General features: G+C 32.4%; 1 protein-coding gene across 5 annotated transcripts in view; it reads left to right on the top strand.

The window, feature by feature from the left end:
• The window catches only part of LOC106878688 (uncharacterized), a 54,548-nt gene extending 34,637 nt beyond the window's left edge, over window positions 1-19,911 (top strand). For all 5 annotated transcript variants that reach the window (XM_014927984.3, XM_089350595.1, XM_052967000.2 and 2 more), the window contains exon 3: window positions 762-19,911. In XM_014927984.3, the coding sequence (XP_014783470.1) occupies window positions 762-1,561 (800 nt within the window). In that variant the 3' untranslated portion in view covers window positions 1,562-19,911. The remainder of the gene's footprint in view (window positions 1-761) is intronic.
• Window positions 19,912-21,567: the final 1,656 nt, after the last annotated feature.

Here is a 21,567-nt window from a genome sequence, read left to right as displayed (position 1 = left end):
TATATAATACTAGCAGAGGCACCCGGCGTTGCTCGGGAATGAAATTGTTGCTTATATACTTGAAGAAAAAAAAGGCAAAATATGCTGTATAGAAATTTGAGGACATTCTGTAGATGGACTCTCAGATGAATGATGGCTGGGCGCCTCTCATGAATGGTGAAAATTGAAGATGTGCCAAAAAGCCTCATTGGTACTTGGAAACTTTTACGAAAATTAAAATGGGGATCTTTGCCAGTGCCCCTGGACTGGCTCTTGTGCGGGTGGCACATAAAATACACCATTTCGAGCGTGGCCGTTGCCAGTACCGCCTGACTGGCCTTCGTGCGGGTGAAACGTAAAAGCACCCACTACACTCTCTGAGTGGTTGGCGTTAGGAAGGGCATCCAGCTGTAGAAACTCTGCCAAATTAGATTGGAGCCTGGTGTTGCCACCCGGTTTCACCAGTCCTCAGTCAAATCGTCCAACCCATGCTAGCATGGAAAGCGGACGTTAAACGATGATGATGATGATGATAGTTCATGTTTATCATTATATATATATATATCAATTGAAGATGGTCTTCCCCAGAATATGTATACAGCTCAGCAACACAATTTTCTGGAGTTCTTATTCGGAGACATCTCTTTATCATAAGCACCATTCTTAGTTTTATGTTCTTTATTGTCAATATTTCTACCTCCTTATCCTTGATTTTAGAGAGATTTTTCAGCCTGGAAATATGAAATTAAATGTTATATTAATTAGTCCATTTATTCTTTCAGGAGACATTGTTGTGGCTGACTCTGAAAACCACAGGGTACAAATATTTACAAGTGAAGGGATCCTAAAAGTAAAATTTGGAAGCAAAGGAATAAGACCTGATCAAATTAACTACCCAATGTGTTTGGCAATGACAAATGAAGAAAACATTGCTGTAACAGACAGTGTGAATGCTTGCATCAAAATTTTCACTCAAGAGGGCAACTTAGTCCAAGTATGTGGTAGCAGCAAGTTCTTTGAGTTCCCATATGGTCTTGCTATCAGTCCTGATGGAGACTTTGTTGTCACAGACATCTGCAAACATTGTGTTACTGTGATGACCAAAAATGGTGAGTTCAGTCACAGTTTTGGCTCTTATGGAGACAGTCCACGAGATTTTGACCATCCTTATTTTGTTACAGTCAACAAGCAAAAACAGATCTTGGTGAGTGACTCGGGAAATAGTTGTATAAAATTATTTCGATTTGATGGTCATCTGCTTAGAAGTTTCACTTTACAAGACTTTCATTTGTCAGTTGAATGCTATGCAAACCTACAGGGAATGTGTTCAGATGCTGATGGCAACACATTAGTTATCTGTAACAGTACAATCTATATCTTGGCCAAGAATGGACGCTTATGGGAAGTAATTACACCAAAAGATGGTCTGACTACACCAAAATGTGTGAGTTATTGTAATAATGGTTTTCTTGCAGTCACTCAATCTGGTTATAATGAAATCCATGAAGTTTGCCTTTTCGATTACAACAAAGATGATTACAAATCTTTAAACACACTGCTGTATTATGCTATCGATATTTGAACATAACATTACACATTGACAATAATTTTAACATGCTTCTTCTTTTTCTTCTTCTTTTAAATTATTCTTACTATTATTTTTATTTTTCATATGTAAATCAAAATTGTTTGTTCCATTAAGGAAGAAAAACAAGTGGTTTGTGTGTGTGAATGTGTGTATGTATGCATGTGTGTGTAAATGCGTGTATGTGTGTGTACATGTTTTATATATATATATATATATATATATACACACACACACACACACACACACATATACATTATATCTCCATTTATATTGAGAATTGGAAGCAATGAATTTTTTTTTTTTAAATCAACTGACATGCAATTCAATATCAGTTATGAGTTGTTTTGTTTGATTTTGTTTGATTTTTGTTCACTTTTTATATATTGAGTTTTATTTTTTAAAAATCCATGTAAATAAATGGATATATATATACCAACAATTTATAATGTTTATGTATATTTCTGTAAGAAAATGTATTTATCATATGTTAATTTTTATTCCTGATATTTTTTTGTAGAAAAGTATCAGTTTCATATTTTTCAAAAATGTTATAAATTTGTTTATTTTAGAAAAATATATAAATAAAAGTTTATATTTTGTATATTATACTTGATTTAAAGAGAAACCAAACTAAAATGTGTGTATGAATGGAATTGTATACGTCTAAGATTGTGTTGTTTTTCGAGTGTATATATGTTTGTGTGGTGTACATATAGCACATTTGTGTTTCTATATATACATACATGCACCCACATATATACATGTGTGATATATATATATATATATATATATATATACATACACACACACACACATACATAACGCTCTCACACCTACACACATAAATACATGTGTTTATATATATATGTATGTATACATCATCATCATCATCGTTTAACGTCCGCTTTCCATGCTAGCATGGGTTGGACGATTTGACTGAGGACTGGTGAAACCGGATGGCAACACCAGGCTCCAATCTGATTTGGCAGAGTTTCTACAGCTGGATGCCCTTCCTAACGCCAACCACTCAGAGAGTGTAGTGGGTGCTTTTACGTGTCACCCGCACGAAAACGGCCACGCTCGAAATGGTGTCTTTTATGTGCCACCCGCACAAGCCAGTCCAGGGGCACTGGCAACGATCTCGCTCGAAAATCCTACAGGAGCCAGTCAGGCGAGTTTGTGCATGTATGTGAGTATCACATGCTGATAGCAAAAGCTAAAGATAAACTTGATAGGTTGAATTCATCAAAATTTAATTAAATTTAAAGTTCTTTGAGATGACAATTGTTTGATATCAGTGTGATAGTTTTAAAATAATTACATATATTGATACAAAATATATAGGTCAAAAGTTTAAAGAATAAAATTATATGTATGTATGAATGTGTGTGTGTACATATGAATCTGAATGAAAACTTCACTTACCATTATCAATAGTATCACATTTGCAATCTTCAGACAGTTGTGGAAGTCTGTATATTTTCATAGGAAATGTAATTTTTCATGTGAAGGAATATATAAAGCTTTTCTTGTTTCATCTAAAGATTGAAAATATGAAACTATTTGTCATGGTTAGTGAAATAAATAAAATTCTACATCATTTTATTACTTTGTATTTGATACTCTTTTTTTGCCTCGTTTGCACAACATTATTTAAATTTTTTTTTCTCAAAACATACATAAGTACCTGTATATTCTATAGGTGTAGCTGTGTGGTAAGAAATTTCCTTCCCCACCACATGGTTCCAAGTTCAGTCTCACTGCATAGCTCCTTGGGCAGTATCTTCTACTATAATGTACAACCTCAAGCCAACCAAATCCTCGATAGTGGATTTGGTAGACAGAAACTGAAAGAGGCCTATTTTGTGTGTGTGTGTGTGTGTGTGTGTGTGTAGAGTTGCCATATTTCATTCCATAATGGCAACCTCTGAAGAGCAAAGGGTTACATAATCGGACAGATACTTAGCACTCCGTTGAACTCCTAGTGCAAAACTGATTGGTACGATCAGCCATAATGTATACATAATACTGTACACTTCAATTGATATATATATACATATATTAACTTTAACAAGGAAAAGATTGACAGTGACTTTGAAATTTTGACTGTCTTGCTTGCCTTATGAGCAAGCCAACACTTTGAAATCGCTGTCAATTTTTTCCTTATAAAAGTTAATAAACATGCATACACATATATATATATATATATATATATATATCATTGCCTTCTTAATATACACATACTTAGTGATGTGCCAAGCTACCTTAATGAATTTCAATGTAGAAGCCACACTAAGCCTCTATGTTTGTCTAATGCATTGTATTGGTTGGGATAATTATGGAGTCAGGCTATTTTGTTATAAGAACAATTTATTACAGGTGGTTTAATATTTATTTACAGCTCACCGTCATCAGATAAAAAACATCAAAATATAAAATCAATTGCAAGCATGGAAAAGATGTGTATGTATTTAATATATATATATATGCCAGCATGGACGATGGGCATTAAATGATGATGATATCCACATAGATACATGCATATATATGATATATATTGGCTTACCATTTTTATAAATATTCTTTCTTCAATTCATATTAAGTACTCATCTCTCATTGCTTCATACTATTTACAAATACAATATAGTATTATGTGAATGGTTATAAGGATAGGTATCTAATAATTAATTCAACTGATCACAACAATTAGTTTACCAATTTGTATAACAAGATATTAATGCTGAATGTAGAGCAATAAGTGCTGTAGGCTGGAGTTATCTTGAAGAGTGTCAAGAAGTAATGAAAGAAAACAATAGTAGAAAATAATTTATCCACAAATAGATTCTTAAATAATTGAAAAATTTAAATATACATAATCAACAAAACAACTGATAAGATTAATTATATAAGATATCTGATTTTACAATACATGTGTATGTGTGTGTGTATATATATATATTAGAAAAAATAATAAGGTACTCAGATATCTGGATGATTGTACATTTACAGATGTTTATTAATATGTCACGTTTTTATAAATCATATATTAAGAAAAATAAAATCTGGAGAGTCTACTAGAATAGATGCAAACGCTAATATATGATTTATAAAAATCTGTAAATGTACAACCATCCAGATATCTGAGTACCTTATTATTTTTTCTAATATGTAATTCCTGAACATCACCTCCAAACCTTCTAATATATATATATATATATATGTACAGGGTGCGGTGAATAAATTGTCTAAATTACGCAGAAATGAAAATAACACTGACATCTCATTTTAACAGATATATTTCCCAAAATTATATAAAAATATCTCGAAATACTAAAGAGTAAATTTATTCAATAAAATCGCCATTGGCTTCAGCCACCAGACGACTTCGGAATCTCCTGCAACTCTTCTGGGTGGTCTGCTTCTTTAATTTGGTAAATACTGCCATTTTCCTTGCCTTCTGTTCATCTTTGGTATTACAAGGAGTTTTGTTGGTCTCTCACTCAACTGCGCCTCACACATAATGATCAAGAGGATTGCAGTCTTGGGAGTTAGGTGGCCATATTGTTAGGGATGATGTAGTCACAGAAATTGTCTGACTGCCATGGCTGGGTTCTCCTGCTTGTGTGACATAGTGCAGAGTCCTGTTGCCAGACGTAGGGTCTCACAGCAGCCACCCTCTTGACCCAGGGCAGCATTACCACCTCCAGGCACTTGATGTAGGCTTCTGTGTTGAGTCTCAGGCCATGTGGGAAGACGAATGGAGGCATAACGTCATCATCACTAGTGATCACTCCAAACACCATGATGTTGACTGGATATTTGATTTTTATCATTCTCAGTACCTGTCCTCAGATTGACATCCAAACTTTCTGAAATGTTTGTATTGGAGCTTCTGGCACGAATGCCATGCAATACAGCATGTCATTTCTAAATTTATGGCAGACTGAATTGTATCATGGTGTTGTTTTTCTCACAGACAGTGCCAAACTGACCCTACTATACTGTGTAGTTGACAAAATCAAAAACAAACAATGTGCATGTGTAAACTTAAAAATATAAAATGGCGACAATTTACCCATTGTGCCATATATATATATATATATATATATATATATACACATTTCATTTCATTTGTTTAATGTCTGTTTATTCCATGCTAGCATGTTGTTAGATGGTAAGTTTATATGTGGCTGGATTTTACAGCCAGACACTTTTTCTGTTGCCAAACCTTACCAGTCTTTCAGGTGAAGATTTTTCTGTATTTTTACTTCAGATGTCTTCAAAACAATTGAATGATGAATCATGAATGTTAGGATCATCACCATTTCTCTCAAGCAGTAACAAGCTTGTCATATCAATATTCACAAACATTCATTCATACAGAGACACACATGCACAGATATATAATGTATATATATATATATATATATATATATATATATATGTATGTATAATACAATCCTTTTTAAACAGTAATGTTACTTGATGGTAATAGAAGCCACTTAATAAATTATAAATGGAAACTAAATTTAGGCAAATGTTTAAACTAAAACGAAAATGCTTTTAAAAATCTGTAAATTGAAAATATCCTTCTTGACATAATTTACTTTCATTTCACTAACATGATAGCATGGAATTTTGGGATATTTTCTTGTTGTATGTTGACTGACAATGATTAATGACTATCTGTTCTTAATGCAGTAGGTACACTAAGTGACAAAAATATATATGTATATCTATCATCATCATCATCGTTTAACGTCTGCTTTCCATGCTGGCATGAGTTGGACGGTTTGACTGAGGACTGATGAGCCAGATCGCTGCACCAGGCTCCAATCTGATCTGGCAGAATTTCTACAGCTGGATGCCCTTCCTAACGCCAACCACTCCGAGAGTGTAGTGGGTGTTTTTACGTGCCACCGGCATGAGGGCCAGTCAGGCGGTACTGGCGACAGCCATGCTCAAATGGTGTTTTTCCTGTGCCACCTGCACAGGAGCCAGTCCAGCAGCACTGGCAACGGCCTCGCTCAAATGTTTTTCACATGCCACCAGCACAAATGCCAGTAAGGCGACACTGGTAATGATCACGCTTGAATGGTGCTTTTTATGTTCCACCAGCACAGGAGCCAGTCAGCGGCCGTGGTAACGATCACGCGCAGACGGTGCTTTTAATGTTCCACTGGCACGGGTGCCAGTCAGGCGGTGCTGTCATCGACCACGTCAGCGGATTTGATTTTGATTGTGATGTCAATAATAATAATACACACCAGCACATTTAAACAGATGAATTGACATATATACATATATATATATATATTTATATATGTGTGTGTGTCTTTATTTGTTTGTGGATTTAATGTCTGTTATTGCATGCAATCATGGGTTAGCTGGGAAGATATTTGAGGCAGGATTTTTAGGACTGGATGCTCTTCCTGTCATCAACCCTTACGTGTTTTTCAAGTAATAGTCTTTTTATTGCAGAGGAATTTGAATGCATAGTGCTAGCAGACAATTTGTAGACAGGAAATGTTAGCAAATAGTTCTCTGTTGCTCTCTCTCTCTCTCTCTCTCTCACATATATATATATGTGTGTGTGTGTATATATATATATATATATATATATATATATATATATATATACACACACACACACACATATTTATATATATAACTTGATGCTTGTGATGTGCAAATTTAACCTTTTTATTATGATATAATATTTCTGTCTAAATTAATTTTGAAAATAAGAATTTAGTAAAATAGCTTTGTCATTATTAAGCTGGTGTTTGAGATGTACATCAACATAAAAATTTAATAAGCAGGTTTTTAATTTAGATCACTTTAAAACATGAAGTTTGTATCCTAGAACCGCGAGCACCCTCAGGTGTGTTGACATCAAAAGGGTTAAATTGACACAGTGCCTATTGTGATAGTAAAAAGAGACCAGAAACAAACTTAATTAAGGCAACAATGAAACTTATGATATTTTCATCATTTTTACATTTTAATTTGAAATGATTTTATCAGTGATTACCAACTTATCTTTTAAGCAGATTAATTTGATGGCATTATGTAAAATTAGTTGTAATTGTCTTTCAGAGTATTAATTTTAAGGTTGTCAACAGAGATGTTATTACTCATAGAGAGATGTCATCAGTCTGATCTTATTGAATACATGCAGAACTCAAGCTCTTCTAATCAACACTGTTAGAAATTCAAGAATCGGTTATAAGAACTCTCTCTCACCCTCTCTCTCTTTCTATCTCTCTGTGTATAGATAAGGATATATAGTAGAATATGCCAATATACATCTGGAAAGACCATAGTTCAAATAAGTACTCTAAATCATATGTATATATATATATATATATATATATATATACAGACACACACACATATACATGTATGTATATATCTGTATACACTTGCACACATACACACACACACATTCATGTTGAGTGTCATAATGATGTAGAGTTTCATTTAAAATTCTTTAAAAAATGTAAGAATTTCAGTTGAATTCTTCATTGCCCAATTATTTTGGTTCTTTCAAAATTTTGTTGTGTCCAGTCATATAGTTCAGTTATTTTTATAAATTATTCAACCAAGTTATGTTTTGAAAACGTATTATCTAAACAAGCCATTTTGCTAACAAAATTGCTTTTACATTTTGTCTCATAAAATATTGCAACAGTTTGTTATGAACATGTTTTTAAAAAATATGAATTTTTTTTTTTTTTTTTTTGGTTTTTGATTATTGTGATTTTTTGATGTTGTTAATATTCTTAACAAAAATTTCCAGTTTGATTTTAATGCAGACTTAATAAACTTCAAATTAGTTTGCTCAGAGCGTAATCTAATATTTTGATTAGCCCAAATTTGCTTCAGAAATTCATCAGCCGAAATTTATACCAATTTGTATTTGCAGAGTCAATTCCAATATCAGTAACAAAAGCTTTCTTGGCTTTGTTTTCTTTATATACTTTCACTCAAATATTCATTGTATTATTTGAGAACTTACAAGACTTACCTCAAGTGTGGTTGGCCAGTGATTATGTGAAACTTAATTCTTTAAATTTGCCTGTAATTAATATTCATTGCTGAAAAATATTAAACATTTTTTTTTGTTTTTTATTTATATTTTTTTAACGTTGTTTTTAATTGCATCTTTAAAAATCATATAGAGTAAGCAGATGGCTGAATTGATGGGATGCAGACACCAGCCTTCCATTTAGTAGTTCGCATCCTGTCAGTGGCCTTATGTTTACCTTGTGTGAGACAGCACTGTTAAAATTGAAAAGGTATCTATTGACTTGCAGTGCTGAGCTCAAACCTACTTATGGGAAAATGGACTGGCATTTTATCCAAAGGAGACTCTTGTCCCTTTTGCTTAATGCCACACAAACTGGAAATAAATACCAGTTTTATAAAACTTAGATGTTCATGAATGGTGGGGAAAAAAAAGATTGTACAAATATTTATCTGATAGTGTGTAGATATTTGTCGAAACTAACATTTATCTTTTCTATATTTATTTCATTTGTATAAAAAAAAACTCCATTTTTCATTACCTTTTGGAGTTGTGATTGTTGGATAATTCATCTTGGATGTATTAAATATAACATGAATTATACATTTATGGATTTTACTTTCCAGTTTATAACAATTATTGACACCAACATATTATGAAGGGAGAAAATATTTTGAAATAGAAAAAATAATAATTGTAATAAATGTGAACTAACTGTTCTCTTTAATGTTGGAAGGCCTACACTCTAGCAACCAATTCAGCTGCAGTTCTCTATAAGCAATTATTGAGTGGATTGGTAAAGTCAGTTTTGCATCAGACAAAATGTCATGCAGTCTTTAGTTGTTTTCCCTAACATTCTGAGATTGAATCTCACCCAAGTTAACTTTACCTTTTATCCTTCTGAACTCAAGAACCAGGATAAATATAATCAACTGGTCCCCTTTTCCTATGTTAGAAATTATGTCTTTAAGATAAATCTACACGAGAGAAATCTAATTAACGTAGAGACTAGAAAAGTTGTCTGAAATTTCAATAATTACTTTTCAAAGTGTTTAACAATTATTAAAGCATAGAAAATTTACTATTCACAGAAGTGAATTACTGTTGTATTAAGTAGACTACTGGTTACAGAGAAATTTGTTCAAACTTTCTGACAGTCAAAATATGGTTTCTCTAAGTATGGTATGGAACTCTTCTTGTCTTGTTTTGCTTAAGTAATAATGAAAAGTTTCACTCATACTTGACAAGTGAGTGGTTATTATTAGTAAGAAGAGCATTTGAAAACAGTTGCCCCACAAAACACATCTTATTCATTCTACCAGTGCTGGATTTACCTGTTTGCTTGTCAAGCTGAAGCCTGAAGCTTCAAAATCTCAGGACTCTCTGGCCAGGGCATATTTCAATAATTCTAGTTGAGAGTAGTGGTTTGGGAGGGGCCCTCAGAAGGGAAATAGTTTTGGGCCTCTATTCATCAAATCCAGTCCTGCATGCTATCACAGAAAAAAAAAATGGTCATGTATATGAAGAGCAAGATACACTCACACAAGCACAAACACACAAATGCTTTGGTTTTAACACTGGAATTTATAGTTTTAATGATCCTTTTCGCATGTTTTTTTCTTGTTATCCATTTGTTTTTATTTTTTTTATTAAAAATCATACAAACAACTATAATAATTTGTATATCATGGAATATTCTTCAAATATGAAAATACAGTATATATATATTTTTAATAAAAAGAATCTGTTTTTTATTACTTTTCTTTGTATGCAAATTGTTTTTGTTTTCAACATATTATTATTATTATTATTATTATTATTTGTTTGTTTTGACTAGTCACAAGGCCAATTTCTTTTACAGAAATATGACAATTGAATCAACTCAGGTATATTGCTGGGAATTATTTTCTCAGTGACATTGTAGAGAGAGATGAACAACAAAACTAATACTTTGCTAATCTGAACTCTTTAAATCTCATAATCCTCAAATCTTGTACTTCATTTTTCTGTCTTTTTTTTTTGAGTTGACATCACCAAAACTATAACAACAACAATAACCCAAAACCATACATTTTATTAAATTGATTAATACCTGATATTCATTTTCAGTGCAATGGAAGTCAAAGCTAAGTCAGCAGGATTTTGAACTTAGAACATAGAAAAAGTTAACACTCTCGTCTCAAATATCTTGGTTGTAGACTTTAACTTACATCACTTGAGTTCTGAGAAAGTATAAACATGACATAGGCTCATCTTTCCAGTGCTATAAATCTGAGGACTTTTTTTCACAAGATTTCCTGTTATTATCAAAAAAGACTTATTAAAATGCCCTGTTTTCATAAGAAATAACACACAATTGAGATATATAGGAGAATGATGTTCTGCATAGATTTCAAACTAATTAAATAATGTTTTTAAAAGCATTAGTCAGAACATTGCCTTGACCTTTGCAAGTTATTTCAGACAAACAACATTGATGCAGGTGAGGCCAAACTTTGAGATCTGCAGGGAAAATGTTGGTAGAAAAGGAACTTGAGTTTAGTCCATTCTTTTCTAGTCTGGATACTTACAACAGAGTGAATTCTTCTCATGGACCAGTTAGTGGTGTTAAACTAGATGGCATGTTTGGCCTATAACCTGTAGGATTATAGTTTTGAATGATGGCTCCAGCTTGCATAATCCATCAAAATTAATTGTTTGGCAGACATAAGTAAAGTGAAAGTTATTTGTATAAGGGAATTACTGAAACTGGATCAATGTCAAATATTTTATATTTCTATGAACTTGGAGATTTTGCTTTGTGAATCCAGGTGTGTGTTAATTTCTGTGAAAATATCTTAATCAACTCCACATTGGATCTGGTCTCATGAGAAGCATAATTATTTCTCACAATGAGAAATAATGTGGAATCCCTTTTCTATAATTGTACAACAGCCCAAGTCATCATTGGATTCTCTTTGTTGTTTGGATGATGTGAATAATAGCACAAAGAATATGCAAGACTGCATAAAAAAAGTGAAAAGATTTTATATAAACACTTAATGATAATTTCTATATATATGTATGTATGTGTATAAATATATATTTGTATAAATATATATTTGTATATATATATATATTTGTATATATATATATATATATATATATATATTCTTAGTATATCAGCTTGACTACTGATTTCATGGAAATTAATTTGAAAATCACTGCAGCCATAGTGTTGTGATTCTGTGCAGGGTATATAACTCTTCTTATCTTGATGTTTATGTGACGATCGTGGTGATGCTGATGCTGATGACCGTTTCACATAAAGCAAGTGTAGAATTGTTTTCTAATCATTATTTTTGAAAACTAATAAAATGGTTTCAGCTTAGAATCCTCTGTATTCCACAAGATATGAACTCATTTTCACAAAAACGTATGTCATCAGAATAGTGAGATAAGAGCCTGGTTATCTGAATAATGCAAAATGGATTTGGTTCAACAAATACATCTAATTCCCCTTTTCATACATTAATTAGCTAATGCTAAATAGAACATCATGAACACCACTTCATCTCTTTTAAAAGTCTTTCATTTCATATCTACATTAGTTTATCATAAGCAGCATCAATGCTTTTATACCATCAGGTCCATTATCTCAGTGTCTTGAGGTCAAATTCTGCTGTTGTCTTAAATTTACTTTCATTCTTCATGCCAATGGTGATGTGTATCAACAAATTAAATACTGAGAGGTGTAATCTCCTGCTACACAATAGAACACTTAACCAAATCCTTTAGAGTGTTTATTTTCTGCTCACTTTATTCTGATTTCAAATCCTAGCAAAGATGAATTTGTTATTCACCCACTTCCAGTAAAACCACTGAAATAAATACCAGGAAAATACCTTGGTTGATGCAATCAATGTTATTCTTCTCCTTACAAAATTGGCCATAAAACAAACAAATAAAATATCTACTTTCTTAGCAGGAAGTTGCTGGTGGAACGTTTTAAGCATTCATCCTTTTCATATTTTTATCTCAATTCTTTTTTTTTTTTTTTTTACTGAAAATTGTGAAATTAAGTGAACTTTTTTTGTTCTCAATTTAAGATAATGTTGATTGCTATTTTTCTCTTTTCTTCTTATAGAAATGATTAAATGGTTCATTTTCTTTCAATCTAGTTGATTGCATAGTAAAAAGAAGTTTAGTGCTATTCTAAATACTATTATGTATGTGTGTGTGTATGTATGTATATATATATATATACACACACGCACACAAAGTTTTATATATATATATAAAACATGGTTATTTATTTGTGGGAAGTTCTTTTCAAATCTCTAGTTATATATAAGTCCTAAATGTAAGAATTTGATTCTTGGATCAAAAATAAATCTCCATAGAATTGTTTTTTCCTTATAACCATTAATCACATACTTCAACTATGGTTATCATATCATTATATACATATATATATATATATATATATATATGTTTATGTATGTATTTATGTGAAAGTACATGGTGTATGGGTTTAGTTCTTAGATTCATGAGTATAAACTTGGTTTGATTCATGGACAAGATTATGTATTGTGCTCTTGAACATTGCACCAGTTTATTCAGCTGTAAATGAGGACAACTGAATGCTGGTGCTGCCCTCTCTTCCTCCAACTGTCGCATTCTTGATGTTTTGTTGGGGCCAAGATGGAAGAGCCAAGGGGTCGTCCATTTCTTCTTTATGACTACATATATATCTAAAGTAACTGATGGAAAATGGTACATGCTACCATGTCATACTCACTTGCAAGTGATGCTGGTGGTTTACACACGCACACACACACTTTACCTTCTTGGTCACTGTGATTTGAACATCATTCACTCATACATTTACCCATGTACATACACACAAGCAAAGACATATTACAAGGGGGTACCCAAAAGAAGCCAGAATTTTCCAATATTATTTTATTCACTTAGTTTTACATGTTTACACTTTTATTGCCTTCAAAATGTTCTCCAGACAGGCTTTTCACTGTTTCAAGCAGTGCTGGAACTCTTGTGAAATGATACATTTTAACACCTCCTTCGTTTTTTTCCTTCCCCTCTTCCACATCTGCAAATTCCGTAGCATCAGCTTTCGTCACCAGTGATGACTTTCAAAAAAAGGTCCCGATCAACTTCCAACTGTTCTTTCAGTTCACAACAAACATTTAGTTGTGACTGCTTTTGATCTTCTGTGAGCAAGCAAGGCACAAATTTTGCTGCAACTCTTTTCATTCACAATTCCTCACTCAAAATTCGTTGGCAGGAGCTCCAAGACACATCAGTCATATCAGCAAGTTTGTCAATTGTTCAGTGATGGTCCTCCAAGATCAGTTCATGAATTTTCATGATATTTTCATTCTTTCAGGTCGACAATTCCCCTGATCGAGGTGGGTCCTCAAGTGACAAGTGACCATTCCTAAAGGAAAACTTGTGTTTTGCTCATGGCAGCACCCTTGTAAGCTGTTTGAAACATGACAACTGTTTCAGCCACTGTTTTCCCCACCAGAAAACAGAATTTTATGGAAGCATGCTGTTCCTTTGTTTCAGCCATCACAAAAATCAACGAACAGGAGAGAAGCACTGCAAAGCAAAGATGTACCATGTGGCAGTATGACCTCATTGGACAATGCCATTTGCAGACTGATGCCTGAGGGTTGCATCAAGTGACTTCTAGCGGTGGAAGCCTGGACTACAGCGGGCTTGTCCCACAGAGAACGTTTCCGGTTACTTTTGGGTACTCCTTTGTACATATGTACTCTCACAGTAATATAAAGAAATAACTTTGTTACATATCACATACATACATAGTCTGATTCATAACTGATGAAATCTTTCTGTTTCACTATGAGTGAAGATTTTAATCATGTCTTGTTGATACTTTCCTTTACAATGCATGTTACAATTTCAATTCTTTTTTTTTTTATTATGTAAGAAATCAATTTTTTTTTATGTAAGGTATTTTCTCTTTCACTCTATGTGTGTGTCTGTGTGTATATATATATATATATATATATATATATATATATATATTTATATATATCTGTATATGTGTGACAATTTATGTATTCTTAATAAAATAAAAATATTAATACTCATGGAAGGTATGAGTCAACTGAAATGATAAAGCATTGGGCTTAGATGCTTTTGAAATATTTATTTCTGTATTTGTATTATATAATATTTATGATAATGAATTAAGTGTATACAGTGCTCATGTGTACTAAAGCTCATCAGAAAAGAGAAGAAAAAAAGAGCCAGTAAACAGCAGTAAGACAGGTAAAGAAAGAGGGTAATAATAGCCAAAGGTACATGCAGAGTACACAGTTATAAATCTCACTGCAGTTGACTTCATCTTTCATATGACCACAGCCAATAAAATTAGGACCAGCCATGCATTGTGGTTAATTCAGTCAACTTCTACCCTTTCCTGGCAAATGTGTGGCTCTGTTCCAATGTAAGATGTCAATATTAATGAATTTTTTTGTCCTACAATTTAGTTTCTTAATAATTCTGTAAAGTTGTGAATAACTAAGATTATCCAATTTTTCTTTTTTTTTTTCAATAATAAAACTCTATTCATCAAACTCTCCATTTTAGCCCTTCCCATATAAAATCAATAAATTAATAGTTTGTTTTTTAACCATAATCCTTGGCAAGTGCTGTAAAGTTGAAAGTATGCACCTAGCCAACAGAATTTTGTTATCTGGTTTTGATACTTAGTTGTAACTATTTCATTTCACTTACACCACCAATGCCTTTGTGAAAGGCATGAACACCATAATTTCCCCCTGGGTTCATTACTCATTAACACATATCTCTAATTACAAAATGTCAAGCAACTAACCTGTATTTATCTCAATTGTGTGAGATAAATATTTTACTTGATATCAACCGTCATTATCAATTACTACTACTACTACCACCACCATCATATCCCTATTTTTTTTGCCCTTGCTTCTTTAAGGGTTTTTTAATTATTGCTCAAAGTATTATCTAAACCATAAATACCTTATTCTTAAAGCATGTGAGACAATCATCTAAATCTGTGTTGGATTGAATATCTTTTAGTTGTTTGTACAACTAAAATAACTCTCTTTTCTTTTCCAAATTTGTCATCATCTATCCTACTTATCAGTAATATAAAATTGAAGGTATTGGAATGGCAGAAACAGTAGAGTGCTAGATTAAAAGCTGCCCCGTATTTGGTTTTGTCACTTTATGTTCAGAGTTCAAATATCACCAGGGTTGACTTGGCCTTTCATCCCTCCAGGGATAATAAAATATATGCCAGTTTATGGTGTTGATTCTATCAACTATACTCCTCTACCTTTACAAATTTGTGGTCTTGTGTCTATGAAAGTTATTAATAGTCTTTAGAAAGGTGCAAGTGTCATCACTAATAATTCCTTCTTCCAATCATATTAGAAACATGGATTGGTAGGTCATTCAAGCATTAAATGCTTTGTGGCATTTAATTATCATGACCAACTCTACTTTTCATCCTTTTAGGGCTGGTAAAGTACCATTCAAATACTAAGGTCCATTTATAATCTTAAAATAAATCATAGATGTGCATGGAAACATAAGAGAAGTACTATGCTTATATGAGAAAATATTAAACGATAACTAGGGGTAACAAGTATCCTGTATGGTACTTGCTGTGGCCCAGTTTTGTTTCACACTAATAATCATTCCATTTTATTAATATTACATACATTTGTAAGAAAGGTATTAAATGTTGCATCTTCTTATTTCTCTTCTTTCTTAAACACTTCAGACATCATTTCTATACAGGAAAATTAAGGAAAAATAACACAATTGAAAAATGGTTAAATATATATTTCTCTATATCCTTACAGAATCTCTGTACTCTTCTCAGTTTCCCACAATCTATTAACCTTCAACAAATCAAATTAAACTGTCATTGCAGTAACCTCACCTAGTTATCCTTATTTTTTAGTTGTATTCTTTAAAAAAAAAACTATAAATACTTCTCACTTTTTAAAAACCCTAAAAGTAAATTAAAACTTACTTGTACTGAGAACTTTTGCATTATACTTATACAAATAGTATTATATTCCATTTCTTTAATAATACTGATGGATACAGTGGCATTGTTGCAAAGCAGTCTTGGGCAAACTTCTAAAAGGCACAACACCGCTTAAAAAAAAAATTAGTTGCCTGTTTGATAATGAGCTATGTTTCACGTGACTCTCTTCTTGTAAAAGGCTGTCCATACCTGTTGTAAAGATTATATATACAAAGTCTCTGTATGTATCCTAAGAGCAGTCCTAGACAAGAACTTTTTTTATGGAAAACTAGCAGTTGCTCATGCATGCAAGCCTCTCTCACTCTCTCTTTCTTTCTTCCAGCCTATCAATGTTGTCCAAAAGAAAGCAAATGCCAATAAGTCCTTGCATCTGTGTGATGATATTTAGCATTTAGATTATTTTGTCAAATGTAATGCTTATTTATTCACATTATTTTGAACTATCCATGCATTATCTTTTTGCATTGAGATTTCAATGATGTGTTTGATTATTTTTGGTATGACATTATAGGGTAAGTGTGAGGGGCTAAATATAGTCAGTTTGAATATAAAACAGGTAGAATATTTTGGCTGGATATGGCCAATTTAAATGTGAAAGGGTTAAATTGTATGGCTTCTTTGAATTTTGCTTGTGTTGCTGTTTTTATTTTTGTGTCATCAGTATTAGAATATTCTTAAAAGAACTGTTAAAAATTCATTTCTAAAATGATTCTAGTAAAAAAAGCTAATTGTAATAATAATAGAAAAAAAAAACATCAAAGTATTTGTCAAAATTTTTCTAAGATAATTTTGGTATGCAATTTATTAGTACTATTGGTGAAAGCTCTGTAAAGTATCATGGCCACAGCTTTCCTCATGACTAATAAGATATATGATAATAAATTGGAGTCATCTTGATTAAAACATAACTCGTATATAAAATCTAATGAAAACAGCATACGCAGTATCATCATCATCATCATTCTCGTTTAACGTCCACCTTCTATGCTAATGCCATTAGTAGGAGAGATTGGGAAGGGGTAAAAAGAAAGCGAAATAATATATTATGTATATATATATATATAGTTCCAGGCTAACCAAAACCCTGTGAGTGGATATTAAAACAAACCAATCAGATATCATTTAATGTCTGCTTTCCATGCTGGCATGGAATATATAGAGAGAAAGATGAGTACCAATGTCCCATATGACAAGTTTGATAATTGTTGAGAATTCTCAGCATGAAACTAACCTTGTTAACCTACAAATAAAGAATATTATCCTCTAGTGCAGCATTGAGCACTCACTCTCACTGTTTGGTATTAACATACATATATAAATATATACACATGTACTCACACCACATGAAAAAGCATACCTCAACTGCTATACACAACACACACACACACACACACACACACACATTACAGATGCACACACTCGCACACGTCAGAGTCACTAACCCCTATTCACACACATTCATACACACCGTTCTCACATATACACACATGCACCTTCATTTGGGATCACCAGCACTTTATTATCTCCCTTCCTTTTAACCTCCTCATTCAAACTTTTTTTCTAATCATTCGCCATGCTTGACTGCTAAATCTACAAGTTTTTTTTTTTTCATTCTCTCTCTGTTTATTTTCTCTTATTCCTTTCTGTTGAAGAGCATATACTTGAAACGTAAAAGTCCTTTTCATTTTTCTGAGCATCAAACTAATACACCTGCTTGCTGTTCATACACTTGTCTTCATCTTTTGTTTTTCTATAAATTTCAACTATATATATATATATATACTTTTTATTAAAGCTGTAAAATTATCACCCAACAAACAGGAACGTGAAACTCTGAATAATAGTTCTGTGATAATTTTGCAGCTTTAATAAGAAGTATATTACTCTACCTTTGGTATTCAAGTATTATTTTTTCCGCCTTGTTTTGCACTTATATACTCACTTGAGTGTGTGTGTGTATATATGTGTGTGTATGTATGTATGTATGTATATATATATATATATATATATAAACGTTTTTTAGAAAAATATGAATCCAAAGAAGAAGCACACTCTAAGAAGTATAGCAGTCTATATTCATAGTTTATAGGGTGACCCTGAGTTTCTCACCATAAAGGGTACCTTTATGGCATATCTTCAGACCCTATGACCTCTTTAAAATATGAAGGGGAAAACGATAAATATAAACAATAGAGATTATCTCCCTTTGGTGCAGGTCATTGATTTCCAGCTGTTGTCCTCCTTCAGACATGCCACCTGTCATCTATGAGGGGGTTATCTCCTACTCTCATCAGCAATCAGTTTCCAGCTGTAGTGTAATTATCATTCATACCACTATTATTACCATTATGCGGTTCCCAAAACGCTAACAGGAATTTCCTGAAATGCAAGCACAACTCCAAAATCTCTGTTCTGGAGTTCAGTATGGTCCCTGGTACATGTAAGTTTTTCAGGATTTCCATGAGTTCAGCTACGCATAGCTTGTTATATATATATATATTTCTGTGTATGTGTCTCCTTGTTTTGACATTGTGTAATAGTTGTGGGCAAGCATCACTGTCATACAATACATTTATTTCTAGTCTTTCATGGAAACATGTTTTGCTAAGGAGAAATATTACCTTACTCAGAAACAGGTGGTAGGGTTGGGTTTAAGAGGACCATCTGGCCATAGGTAGTCTGATTGATTCAAGCATGAAAAAGTGGACATTAAAATGTTGATATATATATGTGTGCTTGTGAGTATGTTGTGTGTGTGTGTTTGCACATATATAAATATGTGTGTATAGATATATATTCATCCACAGGCACACAATTTGTTCAATAGATTTCAATCTTCCTTATTTTCATTTTTCCATTATAGTTTATTATTTCTCTTTGTCTCAAACAGTTACTACAATATTATCATGTTCAAAGCTGTTATTGTTGGCTGAGATGATTGATACCTCTCACTTGCAATATCACATACTTTATTACAACAGGGGAGAAAAATGAGCCAAAGAAAAACAAGAAAAAAGAAAGCAACTTTTTTCTTTTGTCTTAAATGTCATAATTGCAGTTAAATGAAGGCCTGGAAAATATTAATACACTATCACTAAGAAACATGGCAGAAATGAAATCTAAAAATATAGTCTTTGTGAGACACAACAGTGTTGCTGCTGCTGCTGCTAATAATAATAATAATAATAATAATAATAATAATAATAATAATAATAATAATAATAATAATAAAAACAACAAAGCTATTATGGACAGTTTCTTCTTTCTATATATATATATTGCTGCTAATGTGATAACAAACTTTTTTATGTTATTACTGTTATTGTCATTATGGTATGATTTTTCTTTCATATATTTATTTTGTTTCTTAGATATTTTCAAATTCTGACTAATGTTATTTTATTATCAATTGTTGGCTGTCTAAATCATTATTTTGGTCATGACCATTCCAAGTTTGCGTGTCTCCAGCCATTCTGTACTATGGATTACCACGGCCATCATTTTCTTGAACTGTTTCTACCATCTTAAGGGTAACGACCTCAAGTTTTATGTCTTCTATCATTGCTAGAGTCACAAACATTGTTTCCTTTTTTTACTACCATTTTTTATGCATTTAATCATTATCTTGGTCAGGCCCACAATTATTTATATTTTGTACCATTTCTAAAGTCACAACCATCATCTTCTATGTTTTCTACCATTACCGATGTTTTTTATTGTTTTTTAAACTTATTTTTTACTCAAATATTCTTTTACATTTTGCGTATTTACTGTTACTCATCTTCATTTCAACGGATTAATCCCTCCTTTCAATTTCTCGGATCCTTCATTTTTCTGTAAAATGGATCTATCATATACATATCAAAAAGAGAAAAAAAAGCTACAGAAAGTAAAAAAAAAAAAATTAAAATGTTAGATCCATTGTCTCTCTCTCTCTCTCTCTCTCTCTCTATTTCTCTAAAACCCACTTTAATACTTTATTATATTCTTATTGAAATTAAATTAAAGAAATAAATCAGTTATTTTAACAAATTCGTTATTGTCTTTTTATATGTCTTGTCTTAATGTTCTTTACTTACTTAAGCCTTATCACATCACTCTTCATGGAGCATAAGCCATCAATGAATTTTCTTCACTGCTTTCAACTCCAGTCTTTCTTTTCTGCGTCTCTTCAGTTGGATCCTTGCTTTTACAGCTCTTCCTTTCAGATTACACTACAACACATATGCTCCCCTGAGGGAAGGCCTTCCTCTCCCAAGTATCGTTAGTTCTGAACTGTCATTGAAATTTCTATAACTTTGCTTTTTTTCTAGATAGAGGTATTCGCTCTATGCAAGCCTATCTTTACCTTATTAGTCTGGACTCTATTCTTTAAACTATCCATCATGGGAGGCCCTATCATGAGCTTGCACTCCACTGGCATGGCTCTCAGAGTCATCAAGACACGTAACCCACCACACTGCAACAAGGACTGGAGCTTGTAATGGTTAATATTCTTCGGTATATTATTTCTAAAGTGGCTAGTTCTTGTTTAGACCCAGGTCAGCTCAGTTTGAGCACTCCAGCTGTGACCATCCAGTTTTATTTTTTTATTTATTTATTTAGAACTATATTGCCTAATATGTCTTTTTTTTGTTTTTTCTCAAGATGCCAGGGTGATTTGAAAAAGGTTTGGCTGTTATTTCTAGCAGATCAAGTGGTTATACAGAGATTCCCATGTTGGGTCAGAAGGATGACTAATTGGAGGTTAACTGAAAACACTACACTAAATCGCTTAAAGTATTAAGATTTGTTTTATCACTTTGTTCTGAGTTCAAATTCTGCTAAAGGTCAAATTTGACTTTCATCCATTTATTGACAAAGCAAGCAATGTCAATGAAATATGTAAATAGACTT

This window comes from Octopus bimaculoides, chromosome 4 (genome assembly GCF_046866305.1).
Source record: "Octopus bimaculoides isolate indiv1 chromosome 4, ASM4686630v1, whole genome shotgun sequence".
NCBI classification, from domain to species: Eukaryota; Metazoa; Mollusca; class Cephalopoda; order Octopoda; family Octopodidae; genus Octopus; species Octopus bimaculoides.
Note: the sequence above shows the minus strand (reverse complement) of the source record. Positions and strands in the feature narration are given on the sequence as shown.